Source organism: Porites lutea, chromosome 13, assembly GCF_958299795.1.
Source record: "Porites lutea chromosome 13, jaPorLute2.1, whole genome shotgun sequence".
In the NCBI taxonomy this organism is placed as follows: Eukaryota; Metazoa; Cnidaria; class Anthozoa; order Scleractinia; family Poritidae; genus Porites; species Porites lutea.
The window spans coordinates 2060033-2077762 of NC_133213.1; the positions used below are offsets into that span (position 1 = coordinate 2060033).

The 17730-nt window shown below is 38.2% G+C and overlaps 1 protein-coding gene across 1 annotated transcript; it reads left to right on the forward strand.

Annotated features, from left to right (window-relative positions):
• The first annotated feature begins 1949 nt into the window (after nt 1-1949).
• LOC140922954 (GRIP1-associated protein 1-like) lies at nt 1950-17348 on the forward strand. Its single transcript, XM_073373002.1, has 31 exons — nt 1950-2013; nt 2090-2156; nt 2612-2673; nt 2787-2813; nt 3561-3668; nt 4410-4536; nt 5081-5581; nt 5909-5964; nt 6552-6671; nt 7230-7277; nt 7363-7394; nt 7784-7831; nt 8103-8148; nt 9161-9214; nt 9459-9536; nt 9659-9705; nt 10410-10455; nt 10660-10698; nt 10958-11053; nt 11303-11398; nt 11548-11652; nt 12028-12069; nt 12169-12282; nt 12617-12859; nt 13565-13664; nt 14017-14068; nt 14161-14212; nt 14292-14399; nt 14853-14946; nt 15466-15620; nt 15799-17348. The coding sequence occupies exons 1-31, from the start codon at nt 1972-1974 to the stop codon at nt 15904-15906; spliced, it is 2913 nt and encodes a 970-aa protein (XP_073229103.1). The 5' UTR covers nt 1950-1971; the 3' UTR covers nt 15907-17348.
• The last annotated feature ends 382 nt before the right edge of the window (nt 17349-17730 follow it).

The window sequence follows — 17730 nt, forward strand, 5'->3', positions numbered from 1 at the left end:
TAAAGTTTTCCGATTGTCAACGAACGGAATTCTTTAACTATTGCAAAGGGGTTAGACAAGGTTGTATCCTTTCTCCTATGCTTTTCAACCTATATCTAAATGAAATCCCTTTTTTACTTGACCGACAAGACACAGACCCTATTATTTTACCAAATGGAACTCATCTGAACTGTTTATTTTATGCAGATGATCTTGTTCTAATTTCCCATTCAGCCGAAGGACTTCAAAAAGCGCTTTCTGTGCTCGCTGAATATTGTAACAAATGGTTGCTATCTGTTAATTCAAAGAAAACTAAAGTTCTGATTTTTCAAAAGAAATGTAGAAAATCAGTCCTTAACAAATATTGTTTTAAGATAAACAATGACAAAATAGAAATTGTTAACAATTATACATACCTCGGTATCAATTTAGCTACAAATGGGAACTTCAATGTGTGTAAAATAAACTTAAAAGAAAAAACACGACGATCGTTTTTTGCGATACGACGCTACCTTGATTTCTTGAAACTACCAATTGACATAACCAATAAACTCATCAATTCGCTTTTCCTCCCCATTCTTTTATATGGATCTGAAATCTGGGGCATATATACTAAAGATGATTTTAACGCCTGGGAAAAAGACATAATTGAAAAAACGCATATATATTTTTGCAAACAGTCCTTAGGCGTAAATAAACAATGTCCAAACGTCGCTGCTAGAAATGAACTAGGTAGATTACCGCTGAAATTAACTATAGATACCTCAATTATTAAATTTTGGATTCATTTACAAAATATGCCAGATAAAAACATAGCAAAACAATGTCTACAACTCTCCCAGGAAATGGCCGATAACAACCAGCCAGGTTTGATGCAGAAAATAAAAACTATATGTAGCAAGTACAACGCAACCGCCATAACATTGAATGAAAACAACGAAAAAGTCTTCACCTCTTACATCAAGCAAAACATCAATAATGCTCTAACTGAGCATCAACTTACCCTCCTTAAAACAAATAGAAAATTGAATTTTTATACTACCTTTAAGAACGATAATAAAAAAGCAGAATTCTTAAATATGATTAAAAATCCACTTCACAAAACCTCACTCAATAAATTTCGACTAGGAAATCATCGATTACATATTGAAACAGGCAGACACACAGTACCTAAAACTCCCGAAAATTTAAGAATATGTTATCTATGTCAGACGAATGAAGTTGAAAATGAACTTCATTTTCTATTCTTCTGCAAACTTTATGACAATTTACGTTTAAAATTCTTCAGTGAAATATCTGATAGATATACACTTTTCAAGGACTTAGATGTGACTTCAAAACTTTTATTTCTCTTTAATAGTATAGATCCCTCTGTTTGTAGATCAATTGCTGCTTTTGTTTTTGAATGTATGCGTTACAGACATGATATGTTATTTCAGAAAAGAATATAATCTTTTTATTTTGCCATATATTTATAAATGATATATTTGTACTTTATTCATAAGTATTAGATAGGTAATGCCATGTATAGATATGGAAATACCTTAATAAATTGTTGTTGTTGTTGTTTGCAAGGCTGTCAAAACTCGGTTGCCATGGTAACGTCAATGTCGACCTTAAATTTAGGGATATTCCGGACTGGTAACGTCACGATGACTGTCCTCAGATAATTTTTAGGGAAAGTCGCTAATTTTGGTGGTCACAGTTAGCTTTAATGGTTTTGAAGTTATTCAACTTTTTAGCGAGGGGGGTGGGGTGGGGGACTTCCCCCCGGCGGCCTGAATAGGGTTAAAGCGAGGCTAAGTGCGAAGCCATTGAATTCTCGTGTCACACATTTCGACAATGAAAGGGGTTTGTACTTGGCGTCCTTTTTGAACTCGGGAGAAGGGCCTGTTTTCTAAGGAAACTGGGGACGAACCTTCCAAGACGGAAGAATAGAGAGAGCCCTGGGAACGAGATTGGCTGGGTAAGAGGAAGTGGTCATTTTCCAAAATGGCGTCGTCTCTATCCGACGAGGAGTTCACTCGAATGCAGGTACGTTCCGCTAAAAAAGTAGCTTGAACTTTTGGTTTAAAGTGGAAACTTGAATTTTTTCCCCTTTTTGTAACAGACACAGCTGATTGAGCTGCGGACCTTGAATTACGAGTTGGAAGCTAATTGTCAAAGACAGCAGGCAGGTTTGTGTTGATTCCAATATTTCCAAGAAAATATAATGTCAGGTAAAAAGTAAACATTTAGCTGTTTAGCACCCGGCGGTTTCCTTTTTCATGGATATTTACTTTTGGGGAGTTTTCTTAGTTTTGAGTCAATTATCCACCTGCGGATGCTGCTTGCACTAGCTCAACCATCGATCACTGAATATCACAGCTGTTTTATTATTAATGAATCGAGGCTTGATCAATTATTAAAGTGAACGGTTTTAACAGGTGATCCGCCTTTTAAAGTCAGATGATGTATTCAGAGTATTGAACAGCATCGATTTTTTTTTGCATTCGAATCGATCACAGTATTGTGATGAGTGTACAATATGTGAAGTTGTAATAAAATTTTATATTTTGATGTTAAAAAAACAGTCATGCTCTACATGGTAATTTAAGATATTTTACTGTTAAGATTACATTTCTTTTATCAGAATTAGATCAACTACAAGAAAAATATACTAACGTGGAAAAGGAGTTACAGAAATCTACCAAGGTATGGTTTAAGAAAAGTAGAAAACTCTTCAGAAAAGTTGGCTATTTGTAATGGTTTAACTTAATTGATATAATGAAAAAACATTGATGAATGTTTTAATCCCATTTTTGTAGATTATTAACAAGAGCAAAAACAGAAAGGTATGTTTTTGCATAATCTTTTAATTTAACCATCCAGTATGTTTATATACATTACATGAACAAACCACAGCATGCAAGTTTTAACCCTATAAGTCCCAATATCCACATACAAATTCTCCAAACTGATCTCCATACATTTCCTTTAAGAATCAGTTGAGAGAATTTAATAACAGATCAAGGTATTTTCGCTTTGGTTATAATTTGTTAATTCTCTTGACTGTATCTCTTGACAATTACTGGATATTTTTAGGAGAAAATTGATTTTGGTCACTATCGGGACATAAAGGGTTAAACTGTGTTACCATGTACACCTACTTAAAATGTCATGTTTGTCTGACTTTTGACATTTACATGACAACCATGGCAAAAGTCGGACAAACATTGCAAATTAGTTATTCAACTGATGTCATTTGTGCGCTGTGCTCTTGAATGGTGTAAATAAAGATTAATTGTAGGCTACAAGAGGGGCCTGCAATCCTATTCTCCAGGTTGTTATTACGTATGTATGTAAATAGACAGCGTTCGCTTGGACTTCCACTAAGAATGAATGGAATGCACCGAATGCAATTTGATCACGAATGTTTGGATCTGCCACCTTTCATAATCTGATCACGTGTGTTTTGACTATCTGTCATGTGAAACTTACGCAAAGCGCAGCGATGAAGCAAAAGCGTTTCATTGTTGCCCGCACTCCATAACCTATGGTTATTACTAGTATGTACATGAATATATTTTTTAACTATTTAGGAATATCAAGTGCTCTTGGAAGAAAATGAAAACCTGCAAAGACAGTTTCAGACACAAGAAGAGAATTTCAAACTTCAAAACCAAACTCTTCTTGAGGAAATAAGTAAGGTAATGCCAAACTTACCTCTAAACACTGAGGGCCTCTTGTAACAGCATACATAGTGTACAGCTGTACAGTGCACGAAATTGAATAACTCACTCAAAAGACTTACGCCAGAATTAATCAGTCACTGCCTTCAACAACTGATCAATCAATCAATTAACCAACCAACCAATCAAAATTAATAACAGTCATTCAGAAAATCAGTCAGTTTGATTACTGATAATCAAATAATGAATAATCACTTGATTCATGAATCAATCATTTAATCGCAGACTTTACCACAGATTTATGAAAGTAATCATGTGAATTTTGAAATTAATATATATGCAGATTTGATAGGCTATAACTTCATATTAAGATGTAGAAGAGGCTCAAATGTATGCTATATTATTACTTAAATTTGTAATTAGTTGTGTACAGTGTTCTTTAGTTTTAAGTGTCTTATCTTAACCTATGTCACAAAGAGGTGTGCACTCACTGCAGATAAAAATTTGACCTGATATTATTGGTCAGTGTAAGATTCTGGGAAAATCCTGTCCTACCCCTCCCCTAAATAAAGATTGACACTAAGTTTTCACCTTGAGCAAAATGTTGGCTCAGAAGAACTATTGGTGAGCAGTTTCCCCTAATCTTGCTCTCATCCATATCATATTTCCTGCTTCTATTACCCCACTGACCCCTGCTGGTGCTGTTTGGCATTGTGTGCCTTGATCATCTAAATACCTTTCTTATTTAAAATGAACCAGTTAAATGATGACAATGAAAAGCTTCAAAAGCAAGTGACAGCTAAAGATGGTGGCCAGGATTCAGGGGCAGAGGCTGAAATACGACGACTCAGAGCTGAAAATGCAGCTCTTCAGAAAAGTCTAACAAGTAAGTCCTTGTCAACAAGCTTTAACAATTTATCAGAAAATGATTTGTAGAAGTTAGAGGATAGCAGTTATCACCAAATCTGTACCATGTATTTATGTTTAGTAAGGTTTTAAATCCCAGAATAGAAAACTTATTTGCATACGCAAGCTTTTGATTCTATCGCAGAGTCTCAAGTGACGTACAATGTATTATTATATTCAAGAGTGCATTATGCAAATGCAAAATATTATAATTATTTATCTTTACAGTGGGGCATTAAGCAAGGAAAGGTATTGCTCTTGTTCCCTGAGCACTGAAATCTCATTTTCTTGAACACTTAGTTTCTTGAAGCTTCTGATAATTTGAATCAAAACTGACTTCACTTTTTTCAGTCAAAAGCTGTAAAACTTTTTGCCTTGATTTTTTGAGTCTCCCAATTATTATTTGAAACAATTTCTATTTCCCCTGGAGTTATGCTAATGATTGGTTGGACAAGAGCTCTATCTCAGATTTTTTCTGGAACTTCAACGAACCTGATAATGTTTTTATATTGCTTTTGAAACAGATTCTCAGCAGAAGTATGAGAACGAGCTACTGCAGTTACATGAAAAACTCTCTGATCCAGACACTAATGACAACTGTCACTCATCGGCAATACAAAATGATCTGACATCCAGTTTGGAAGATTCCTCAGAGAATGGAGAACGTGAAAGTGAAACCGAACAGAAGCTCAAAAGTGGTGGACAGTTAGAGAATACCGAGCACAGATTTCATGAGATTCTGAACAGAGAACTGTCTGTGTTTTGTGAGAAAATGTGTAGTAGTAGAACTGCTGATGTGTCAAATGAACAAGAAACCAATGATCGACATGACGTTGCAGAAGCATATGAATCAAATAGTGAAAAATCTGACGTTAATGGTGAAAAAGATAGTAACGAAACAGGAGACAATGCATCTACGGTTGATAATGTACTCAAACTGGGAGGTCGAGGGTTCTTAAACGAAGTAGACAATTTAAAAAGAAAACTTGCTGAAACTTTTATTCCTCTTTTATCTTCAAATGAGGGTAAGGCCATAAATAGAATTATTACAACCACATAAGCTTTAGTGTCTTCATAATATATTAACAAGCAAAAGAGGATTCATAGCCGGGTATCGGTAGGTGAGGTTGGGTGCTAAATTGTGAATCAAAATTAGTACCATGAGTAATCTATAGACTCAATCGAAGCAAAATGATCATTTTCGCAATCTTTGCAAATTTTCTAATTGTAAATGTTGGATGTAAGTCATGAACCTTCTATGTAAAACTATGTCATTGACGAGTTCAAAACCTTCATCAGTCTTAATCCACTCTGTGATAAACACATCTGTTAACTATAGTTTGATTCGGCAGATTTCCTCAGTAGACAAGCAGTCATAAGAAGTCCTCCACGTGAACGACGCCAAGAGGTTAGATCCTCTAGTTATAACTTGTTTACGGTCAAGTCGCCCGAAAGTCATCTCGCCCGAAGTTATGTCGCTCGAAATTTTTAGTCAAGTTGCCTGAAATGTTGAGTTATATGGCTCGAAATTTTATGAAGCTCAACAACATCCTAGCATCCTTATTACACATTTATCGTGCTTGTTTCGTGTCATTGAAGATTAAAGAATGAGTTATATTACTCTTAATTTTCGCGCTTGTTTCGTTGCTCATCATGGGTTAAAGCCCAGCGAGATATATTACCCACAATGGCTCATAATATACCGCTTGTTTCGCCTCATTATCGCTTAAAGAACGAGGTATGTTACACATTCATTCCGCTTGTTTCCTCTCATGGTAGTTTATAGAACGAGATATATTACACACACTCTTTATTTGTTTCTCTGTGCACTTCACCCGATAAAATTCGAGCGACATGACTCAGCATTACGGGCGACTTAACTCTGTTTTCGGGCGACTTGACCGGTTACCAAATAGCATTTAATATTACTTCTCAACTGGTTTAAGTGACGCTATTTTCCTTTTCTTTAACTTAAATCATTGATCTTGTTATCAGGTTGAAATAAGAAATATAGCTCTTGAAAAGCAAGTCAAAGAAATGGCCGGTCTCCAACTGCAACTGGACACAGAACGAGAGGAGAAGCGACTTCTACAAGAACAACTACAGGAAGCTGAGGTGGGTCGAATTTATTTTAAAAAGTTAACCTAAAATATTTTTCAAATGCGAGTCTAAGAGTTTCTTTTTTTGAAAGTTTATAGGGTCAGTTTATAGACACGTACACGTACAAAGATAGGCTACATGTAACTCACTCCAGTCACTCCTGAGTGCTAGAAACTTTCCTCGCGCTGTTACCGGTTACGGTCAGTTTTTTACACACTCGTTTCTTTCTTGCGACTTCGGCCTTGCGGTCAAAAATGTGTCGTCCGATCCCGAATCAACCTGCCGCGCGTGAGGAAAAACTCTCTTGACCCAAGGTAAAGATGTAAGTATTACATGCTCTCTTCTGGAGTTCAGCATTGTGGAAGGCCGGAACATACACGCGACAAGGAATTTTTCTCTCCTATTTTTGAACTTGGATGCAGACTGTTAGAATTCAGGGGCTGGAAGTTTTAGCTATATTTGACAAATTAATCGAGTTAGAATACTGAAAAAACAGCGTTGAAGTGTGAAGACTCCCCCGTGTCCACGTTCGAAGGGAAAACGGTCATCTGATGTGCAAAAATTATCTTCTAGACCTCGAGCAAACAGGAAATATCAAGGTTGGAGCAAGAGCTTGCTAAGGTGTGTGTTGACGAAATGATTCGAAATATTTTGTTCGGTTTGCGCTGTGAATTAACTTTCTGTACTTTGTTTATTGTTCTCGTAGTTAACGGAAAAGATAAAGCGAAAACAGGAAAGGTAGGTGAAAATAGATCTAATCTTCTCTGCAAAGTTCTCTCATTTCATACTTTTCTTGAGTGGTAGTGATTTTGAAGGAAAACGTTTGTCATGTGGTTTAAATATAAGCTGATTTTCAGAAGGTTCCGCAGCTCACGGCAGGAAGATGCAATAACTAGAAAGGTTCACAAACTGAATGTAGTTGTTTGTTGTTGTTCTACCGACTCAAAAAGGTGGGAGAAATCCGCAAATCAACGTGTGAAAGTAACATTACGACACGCCCCAGTTTTTCTTTCCCCTTGTCTCTCGAGCGCCGGTCTAAGCGGGTAGGTTGTAAAACTTAGAGTAGAGTTGTCAACTTACGTTTTATACCAGTAGTCAGTGGTGTATGTTTATCTTTGTCTCGTCAGTTATGTGCAACTGCAAGAGGAGAAAGAGAAACTCTACTCAGAAAACAAGTAAGAGCATCTCAAGCTTAGCTATGATTGGTCGATGGTATCCAAGGTAACCATTAACCAATCACAAGTAACCCTTATCCAAACGTTCCCAGAAATCCTTGCGCCAAAGGCTTGTTCCCATTCACCTTATAATTTCTGGAATGGGAGAATAACGTCATTGATCAGTGCCACTGTCACGGTTTGTTCGTTGGAAAAAGTTAAATTTGATGAATGCTTCGCAAGCTCAGAAAATAGCTGCCTTTGAACATACCTTTTCTATTTTTGGTTTTAGGAAATCACTGGAAGATTTAAAAGCCTCTAAACAACAGGAAATAGAGGTATGTGAAGATATAGCATAAATGAAGTGTTACATTGATTGTCGTGAAAAGCCTGTTACCTTGTGCCTTGCCAACTTACCGGTCTCTCTCAGCTTAAGTCGTACCCTAGCTTTCATTAGAGACCTTGAGATTCTAAGACGAAGACGACCACGAGTACGAAATTTACTGAACCAGCATCATTTTGGCGGGAAAATGTTATAGTCGTCATTCTGCTACGAGTTTTAGCGAGAATGTCGCAGTGGCAGAAACAAGTTATCAAATGTTAGAAAATTTATCATTTTGCGATCGGGAGAGGGCTAAACCTCCTTCAATAAAGGTAACACTACTAACTCTCTCGGTCAAAAAAAGTACAACGAATCTTTCCGGGGTCAAATATCATACTTGCAGTCATTCACTTCCTCGAAGGCCTCTATCATGTTACACCGAATGTGAAATTACGGTAGTCTACGTCGTCTCTTTTATCACCTCTCCGTTTCGATTAACCAACTTGACTCTAACCACCATTCTCACTTAAAGAGTCGTTTCTTGTTGGAAATTGTTTAAGTTTTAGTGAATTTCGTTAGCTAGGAAGCAAGGCAAACTCGTCCAAAGCTACTGTTATCTCTAACGCGGAAGGCGAGTTGGTTGGGACTGCTGTTGGCTGGGAAATCATGAACCTGTTAGGCTTTAATAGAATGTAATGTAAGTTTTCGTGTGGATGGAAGCTGCGCGAGAAGATAATAATAGTGCGTTTACGCAACAGGACGGCAGGAAGAAGACAACGGCAAAACGTTTGTGTGTGACAAACGAGACAGGGCTATTACTTGCGTGTTTTGTCGTGATCTTCACTTAACATTATGGTTTTCTGGTCTTTTACAAAAAGATCTGGTTAAAGGAAAGTGAAGTTTGGGGAAAAGATGTTTCAAACAGAATTATTGTCACGCTTGTCACACAAGGTTTACCGTCTTCTTTCCTCACCTGTCCTGCTGCACTAATATTGAAATTAAATATTGAGTATTTCTTTTTTGTGCAGATCCTTACTCAACAAATGGCCAAGCTTCAAGATACATTGAACGAAGCTAATCAGGTGTGTGCATTTATACCAATGCGATCGCTATTTTACTACATGTATTTTTCTTTGTTAACAGAATATTATCTACTATAATTATTCAATTGACAGTCCTTTTCCCGAAAAGTTTAGATATCCAAAACCCTGGTTAGCTCAGTTTTGCTTTATAATCGGTATTGTGTCTCTTCACCCATTTTACTGAACGATATTTTCTCAGGCCATGCATTTCGATCAGTTATTTTCATTTTTTTTTACTTGATAGCGATACATGGAATTCAAGGGAGAGGCGGAAGGAAAAATCAACGGACTTGAGGAAACCATGGCTGCACAGCAGAACCAGGTGAAAGAAGAACTCGAATATTAGTTGAAATGTTCTTGTTTTTATCAGCAAGTCAAAGTGAGAATGGAAGGCCTGTGTTGGTATATTGACAAGCTCTTTCTTGTTTGTTTCCTTGTATTTAGGCCAGTTCGTCTGCAGAAGAAACGGAGCAGATCGTCGCAGGTCTCAGGTACTTGTGCTTCCATGTTCGACTAATAAATGAGGTTTTTTTGATAGTCAGCCTGTTTTGCTCGTGCTCTTCCTTCCTTTGCACCACTCTGATCTTTCAACGCCTTTTCCACCCGTCCCAGTCTTTTCTCCCCTCCTCTTTCCCGCAGGTTTGGTTCCCACTGCCTAATAGAGTACTAAAGTGTGACGTCATAAAAATGAAATTTGTGAAATTATGGGATTTGTCAGGATATTCTGAAAGAACAATGTCCAAGAGGCCTACTTGCCAAAAATGAGCATTTGGGGGCAAATTGTCTCTGAGATCGTAGCCCAGTTATGCTTACAAAACTCCATACAAACCCTTCTAAAATTTTTTTGGGTCGACCCAAAAAAAATTAGAAGGGTTTGTATGGAGTTTTCTGAGTATAACTGGGCTACGATCTCAGAGACAATTTGCCCCCAAATGCTCATTTTTTGGCAAGTAGGCCTCTTGGACATTGTTCTTTCAGAATATCCTGACAAATCCCATAATTTCAGAAATTTCATTTTTATGACGTCACACTTTAGTACTCTATTGGCCAATTTTTTCCCTGCCACTAATAACAGTCCCAGAAGTCTTTGCGAAAGTTAACTCGACCCAGGTTCTTTCTTGCTTCTAAAGTGGCGAAATTCGCCGTTTATAAGGTATTTTCCAACGTAACGCATACCGCCCTATATATTTCTCAGGCAGGAAAATTCTTCGTTGGTTGCTGAGGTACAATCTTTAAGGGAGGTAAGGAGTTTTTTCTTTTCGATTGGTCACTCTTTGAGGTGTTTTTCCCCAGTCTAAAAAACCATGACCACTAAACAACAAAGGAAACAGTATAACTGTAGGACGCTAAGATACTTCTTAGTAGTAGTTGTATATTAGTTCGCACACGTAAGAATTTTTCTTCACAGCACGTATGTTTATAAATTTTCTCCTTTGATTGTGTAGAGAGTTAAAACTGCAAGAGAAGAACAGGAGGAATCTGAGGTAAAATGCTTAAGTAGTTTTTACTGAATGCGTAGAACATTATTCCGAAGTTCTGTCGCGACTTCTTTTCGCTTTTCGTACAGAAAATGGGCTCTCTGTGCTAAGAGCCTTAAAGGTTAATGTGTCGTTCACAGGTCGACGCATGACACCAAGTTTCAAAAGAGATTTAGCGTTTTCTTGCACTGTGTAAGACGGAAATGATTGACTAACTGATCTGTTGATTTTTTTTGTTTTTTGTTTTTTGTTTGCAATTGGTTAGGATTTAATATCTCAGTTGGAAGGCAAAGTTTCTTCGACGGAATCTCGTTGCGCTGAACTCGAAATGGAAGTCGACGAATTGAAAGCTCACGTGAAGGCAAGTATACATGCAAACAATGTTCCCTACTCTTTCTCATAAGGCTGTAGTTCACGTCCCAAAAATTAAGCCTATATTCATGACGGAGGAACTCCCTCGCGTGTAGTTTCCCGCCTTTGATGGTGTGTGTCGTTCTGTCGCCTGGAGCTGGCTGTTTCCAAAGATACACAGGTCAAAGCAATGTAAGGTGCCCTTTTGTGCCGTATAAGATTTACTGAATGGCGATTTTTTTGGTGCACCCCACAACAGGAACAGACCACAGCTGTTGACGGATGGAACGAGCAAATTACACAACTAACCGCTGAACGGGATAAACTGGAGGATTCTCTTCAAGAAATAACCAAGGTATTTTTTTTCTGAATGCGAATTTTAGAATTCAAGAGCAGTGTTGGTTTACATTTTTGCAAGCAAAGGACATACTTTGAATAACGCATAGGAACAATTCTTTGGTCCTCAGTTTAGGTAAGCTTTCTCTTGCCTTTTGTTGTCTTTAGGTCGCTGAAAGCCGCAAGAATCTCGTTGATGAGATGGCCATCGACAAACAGACGGCGGAGACGAACCACAAACAGCAGATGGACAAGCTCCAGGAAGAACATAAGGTTAGATTAATATAATCTAACCTGAGATCCAGGAATTCTTTTGTGGTAAAGGGGAGAGAAGATTTGCAAAGAAAAAAGGGAGAGCAGTTATTTTCTCTTTGCCCCTTAGAGTGGCTTCTTAAAGCTATCATAGCGTGCGAGCAGTCTCTCTCGGAGATCTCCAGTCTTGACTTGGGGGGGTGGGGGGGGGGGAATTAGTGGGAGACAGTGTCCCACCACCCCACCCCCCCCCAACCACACCCGCCTCCCAAGCCAACAATAGCGGAAGAAAAGAGCGCTTGCCTTGTGGAGTTAATCACGTGATGGGTAACGATATCAAGCGGCCTCTGATACAAATTTTCGTAATCAGCTTATTTTTTTTATTGTTTCTCGCAGAAAGAGCTCAGTGAACTGAGAGAGCACCTAACAGGAGAAAAGGTTAGTACGTTTGCTATTGTGCGGTCAAGGTAAGCTTAGAGTGAAGAGACTAAAATATCCCAATATTTGGTTCTTTTCTGACTAATCGTCGTTTCACAGAAACTGCGCAAGGAACTGGAAGAAACACAACAGAAGCTGGAAGAGTCGAAGAGCAAACTGCAATCTGCTGAGGGCAAAAGTGGGTGGTTCGAGCGAAGGCTCACGGAGACCGAGGTAGGGTTTAAATCATTATCGCATCGTACAGGAACAACTTGTCTTTGATATGCGTGCAGATAAAGCCAGCTTTGACTTATTATAGTACTCTGGACTGGTCACCATGGCAACGTGACGTAACGACTTCTCTTCTCTATCTCGCGCTTAAACTTGTTTGGGGGGAGGGGGAGGGGAGACTCAGACATCAGTTACGTTGCCGCACTTGGCTCCCTTTACAGCTTTTCCCGCGCTCTTAGGACCCCTATAATCTGCTTGGATATTTTAATGGTGACGTGATTAATTCACTGATTGGTTCAAGTGGTTTCATAATCACTCCTTTTACGGTCACTGATAGGAAAGCTTGAAAGCAGAGAAGGAAAGAAGCGAACAAAGTTTAGCAGCTCTGCAGGCAGAACGTGAACGCGAGATGGAAGTATTACAAGAGGAGAGACAAAAAGAAACAGAAGAGTTCCAATCACAGATAACGACTCTACAAGACGAAATAGACGGTAAAAGCCAAGAGATGAGCAAACTTCATCAGGAACTAAAGGACAAGGAGGTCGAAAATAGAATTGCTGGCAAAAAAGGAGATCAGTTGGTAAAAACGTGTTTGTTGTTAACTGTCCGATCCCTTCGGAGTTAGTCTTGTGTTTTGTGGTAATGGTTTTGCTTTAGAAAGCGGTCTGTGGATGCAACCAGCTTTAAACTATATTATTATTCATTTAAAATATTTTCCCGATTCTGATTGGCTAAAAGCATTCGTTTAATTCACCATAACCAGTTACTGATGACCAAATTTGGAAGAATATTGTGTTTAACGAGGAAATGACGTCAAAAATGCAGCGTTCTTGCAGGTTAATGAACCGTTAACCGAGAGGACCTGAGGACGAGGTTGAGTTGTTTTGGTTGCGAAAACAAAAAATGGCGGACATTTCACTCGTTTCAGGAGTAAGAACTAGGGGAAATTATAGCTAAAAACATAGAAAGAACACAACTCGAAGCGCGACATCTTCTATTTGGAGAATATTTGCGGAGCTGAACAACCCTAAAATGTGCACTATCGAAGATGAACTTAAGCAGGTAAGCATGTTTTATACTCAGCCTCATTCATTAATTGTTAAATAATTTCTCGCGAAGCGAGGGACGAAAGAAGGTTATTTTTTGGTCGAAATTAATTCGCATCGCGTGTACAACGTGCGTAGATGGCACAGTGAGGCAGAAACACGAGTAGCAGTAATAGCCTTTAGGGCTAATCGAGACAATGTCATTGAATTATTTCTTCTCGTTTTTTGTTTGCCTTAAGGTTAAAGATCTGAAACGTCAGTTGAAGCTTGAAAGGAAAAGAGCAGAGCAGTTACAGCAGAAATTACAAGACGCCTTATCGGAGAACCGAGTTAAACCCGGTATGTTTTTTTTTTTTTCTTTAAAGAGAGCCTCTTCTGCTGTACCAAACTGGAGTGAAAAGAAATGTTGGAGTTAGAGTCTAAATCTCTATGCTTTTCCTTTCCTTGGAAATTTTCTGTGCGCCGTTATCTTGGATATTATTTACTTCACTGTTGTTTTTGAAAGTCCACCTTCGTCGTGACTAGAATGGGTACCCTGAAATCATGTTGTTCCGTTTAATTAAAATGCTTAAAGAAGGTACTAAAAGAAAGAAGCAATGAATCCATAAATTCCGCCATAGAGTTTACTACAGGAAAATTAAAAGTATCACACTTAACACGCTATTACAATTTGCTGCTTCTTCCTTTCCAGCATTTGAAGATCTATTCTCTCCTGTAAGAGAAAATCAGCGTCGAAATAGCGGGTAAGTAAGTCATTTTCCGCTCAATGTTTGCTAAGAACTGAGAGTGCCATGGAAATACTGAGTGAAATAACCATTTCCGCATTTCTTTTCAGTGATTCATCAAGTCATCCATCGAGGAGTGAATTGGACAGTCCTGAATTTAGGGTATGATAGGTCTTGAGAATTTTGTCAAGTTCTCTCTGTTTCGTTTGTCTGAGTGTTTAATGTGTTGTTGTCTTTAAAGCCTCCAAGCCCTGCTGCATCCACAGTGAGCATGCTCAATGATGACACCACTGACCTCATAGAAAGGCTTGCAGACGTCCAACAAGAAAAGTGGCTGCTAGAAGAGAAGGTACAAATTATAGTGATAACAAGAAAAGAATGAGCACTTCTTTTCATTATACTCTAGTGGTAATTGATGTGAAAAAATTCCAAGGACAAACTCAGGATCCATCTTCAAGAGGTTCCCTGAACGGACGATCACTCAAGAGACTGAAAACCATTTCTCCATGTTATACTCTCTGGCTGGTAGAGGATAATTTTAAATGCTGTTTCTTTTTACTTCGAAATAAGGTGTTTTTAGAGGTACTTTTTGTAGGTATCAGTGCATCTAGGGTAAAACGGAAATAATTTCTGTACCACTGAGCCTTCTAAACATTTTAGTTTCGTAACATTTTATTGTTAACCATTACACTCTGATAAAGGATTTTGTCAATTAAGTGGTTACTCATGACGCTCCCCTACCACCCCCCCTTCCATCTCTACTGTTACAGCTCCCCACGGATTGACCTTGTCTACTTCATAGGTACATCATCTTGAGGAAAATGCAGCTGCTTTAGCGGAAGACTTAATTCAGAAGTCGGCCATAATCCAAGCTTACGCCATGGAGACGAAAATCGGTGAGTGAAAATGTTGTGCCATCTATGACAACCGCAAAAAAGCAGATTGTATCGCGTTCATTAAGTCCTTGGCATTTTACTGAAGGTTTTTTGAAGGTAATGGAGAATTTAACAAGGTGACTGCGTTTTTTAACAATTCTATTACCGAACTAGTCGCTAACAGGGGGATTCCTCAAAGGCATTCATCCCTCATGTACTGTAAAACATCTCGGTTACAAACGCAAGAAACGATTTTTTTTCCTGTACAGCGGTCTTACAATGAGTGTCATAAAATTTGTCATTCTGTCACAACACACGCTGAACTTCAAATGAGTCAATCTGATTTTGCGACCTTACTAGAAGCGGGCGGCAAGCGCGGGAAAAACACAAAAGAACTGGTCACGAATTGGGTTTGGTGTTACTTTTGATTGGCTTAGAAAGTGGCGCGAGATTTTTCAGCCAATCACAAAGCACAACAACGTAAAACCAAGGCAATCTCGTGACCAATGATGTTGTTTTGTTTGATTCGTTGTTCCTCAGGTCCGGTAGCTGAGTCTCCAAAATCATCACCAGCCTCTATTTCGGCGTTGAAAGAGAAGATTAAGTCTCCTTTTGGTAAAGGGAAGGCAGAGAACACAAGGAAAATCCAGCTAATGCTGGAAGAGACACTCACAAAAAACGTGCAACTTCAGAGGGTAAGAAAATTGAAAATTCTCAGAGTTTGATCAATGAAAGTGGATTTCTTTGGACGAAAAACTTTGTTGCATGCTGTTTTTCCCTACAACATTTATTTATTTATTTTCGTCTCAATGCAACATACTGTTTTATACAATCGTTAATGCTCAAGCTGTTCTGTTTTCGATTTGTTTGCAGGACGTCGATGCCATGTCCAAAGAGTTACAGAGGTTAAAACAACAGGAAGCACCGAAACCGGAAGAGGAAATGCAGCAACCTGAAGCGAATCAACCGGAAGTTAACTAAACCTCGTATTAGACTTAGATTCAAGTACTACAGCGCCAACTGCAAAGATTTAAGAGTCCTTTCTTAGCTAATATTTTTGGCTAGCAGTTCTCTTTAGTCAGTCGCGGGGAAGTAGGTTTGGTTTTATTTCAGTTTATATTAAGCTGATAATGCTTATGCATGCGATTCGTGTGGAATTCAAGTACTTACGACTTTATACAGTCTCTTCAGAAAGTATCAAGTAACTTTATTAACAATAACTGTACGTAAAGTCTAGATATTTAAACATCGTACAAATGCTGTTCATTCCATGAGAGAACGCCCTTGGAGCTACGTTTAATTTCTGTTAAGAAGAGAACCACCTTTGGTTAACAAAAACGTTGTGTCTGAAAGAGCACGGGTAAAAGCTTGCCGAGTACGGGCGTCCGCTTAGAGTGGTTTTGATTGGTTGTTGTACTTCCAACCACAAAGTTATTATGTTAGCCAATCAGAGGCTGACGCCGTCGTCCAGTGAACCAATCAGAGGTCGAATTAATTAAATTCACAAGACCGGTGTCGAGCGCAGGGGAAAAAAGGGAACTACCGCGATTGGTTGAGAAAATCATGGGAGAATATTTATCCAAACACAACTTGTGGTAATGTAACGCTTAGAATTCGCTCTGGTGGAGGTAAGCAAGTTAGAATCATCACGGAATGTCTGTTCGGAGGAGTGCCTTCCCATGGGTAATGTTGGAACAAACAGCGTTAAATGTGAGGCTGTTGCAACTGTTATAAAGAAAGCCCTGCATTGAAGTTCAATATATTAAGAGAGTTTAAGCTTCACTTATACGGCAAACGGCACTACTTCAGATTCAAGTTGAGAAATTCTCGAAATAAAAAATGAGCAAATAAAAACAGCTCAAAACGATTCTTATGGATGAAAATTGCGTGAAACTACTAATTTATGTATAGAAATGAAATAATAAACAGTAAACGACAAGTACAGGGGAAACCGTGACTTGGTCGCGTGGTACAAATTCGCGTTTGCCGTTTTAATAACAAAATTACGTGAGCCCCGACTTTGTATATAAAAAATTTCATGCAAGTCGGAAATAGCGGCCAGCTTAGCTCTCGTTACTTCTAATGTGCCCACGTTGTATTTTAAGCTCAAATGATTGAAATGTTTTATGCAAGAACATTCTTGTAGTCATTTCCTTGAATACATGCCAAGAGTACGACAATGAATATACTTTAAATAAAATAAAATTTGGTTTTATATCAATCAATATATACAATAAACACTATTCTATTTTTAAAAATAATACTGATATCTTGTGTATGCGTATAAATAGTAAGACAAATGTTTGGTAACGTTTTTGAATACCAAGTTGTAGGAATAATGTATCTCAAAACGTCCATACTCTCTTATATTTCTAATCAGTTCTTAAGCCAAAAAATTCCAGAAATAAATGTAAGAATTAACGTATCGCTGTGTGTCATTTGGTCCTTGTACATGAAGCTGTATCCTCTGTGATTCTTTACCCCGCTTGGTCCTCCCAAGCTAGCCGATCGAAGGAATAGGAGTCGAGATTTAACCCCCCCTCCCCTCCTCATATCCTTTCTTACCATTATCTTTATGTTTTATTTTCTGCTTTCTTTAAGATACATCAAGCCTGGTAAGCGTGTAAACGACTAAACTTATGTGCGCCAAAAAAAAAAAAAATTAAATTAATTAAATAAAAAATAGTGGAACTCGCGAACGAAAGAGTGTCCTCCTCCTCCTTTGAGCGCGTGACCAGTATCTCGCGTCAGGACCAAAAATAAAATTTGAATTTCAAAAATAAGTTAAATGGTCAGTGAATTGTG

Excerpts from the sequence above, each read along its gene's own strand:
- LOC140922954 (XM_073373002.1), top strand. The coding sequence starts at position 1,972 with ATGGCGTCGTCTCTATCCGACGAGGAGTTCACTCGAATGCAG. Across the intron at positions 5,582-5,908 it reads TCTTTTATCTTCAAATGAGG|ATTTCCTCAGTAGACAAGCA; the intron begins GTAAGGCCATAA and ends TTGATTCGGCAG. Across the intron at positions 7,832-8,102 it reads AAACTCTACTCAGAAAACAA|GAAATCACTGGAAGATTTAA; the intron begins GTAAGAGCATCT and ends TTTTGGTTTTAG.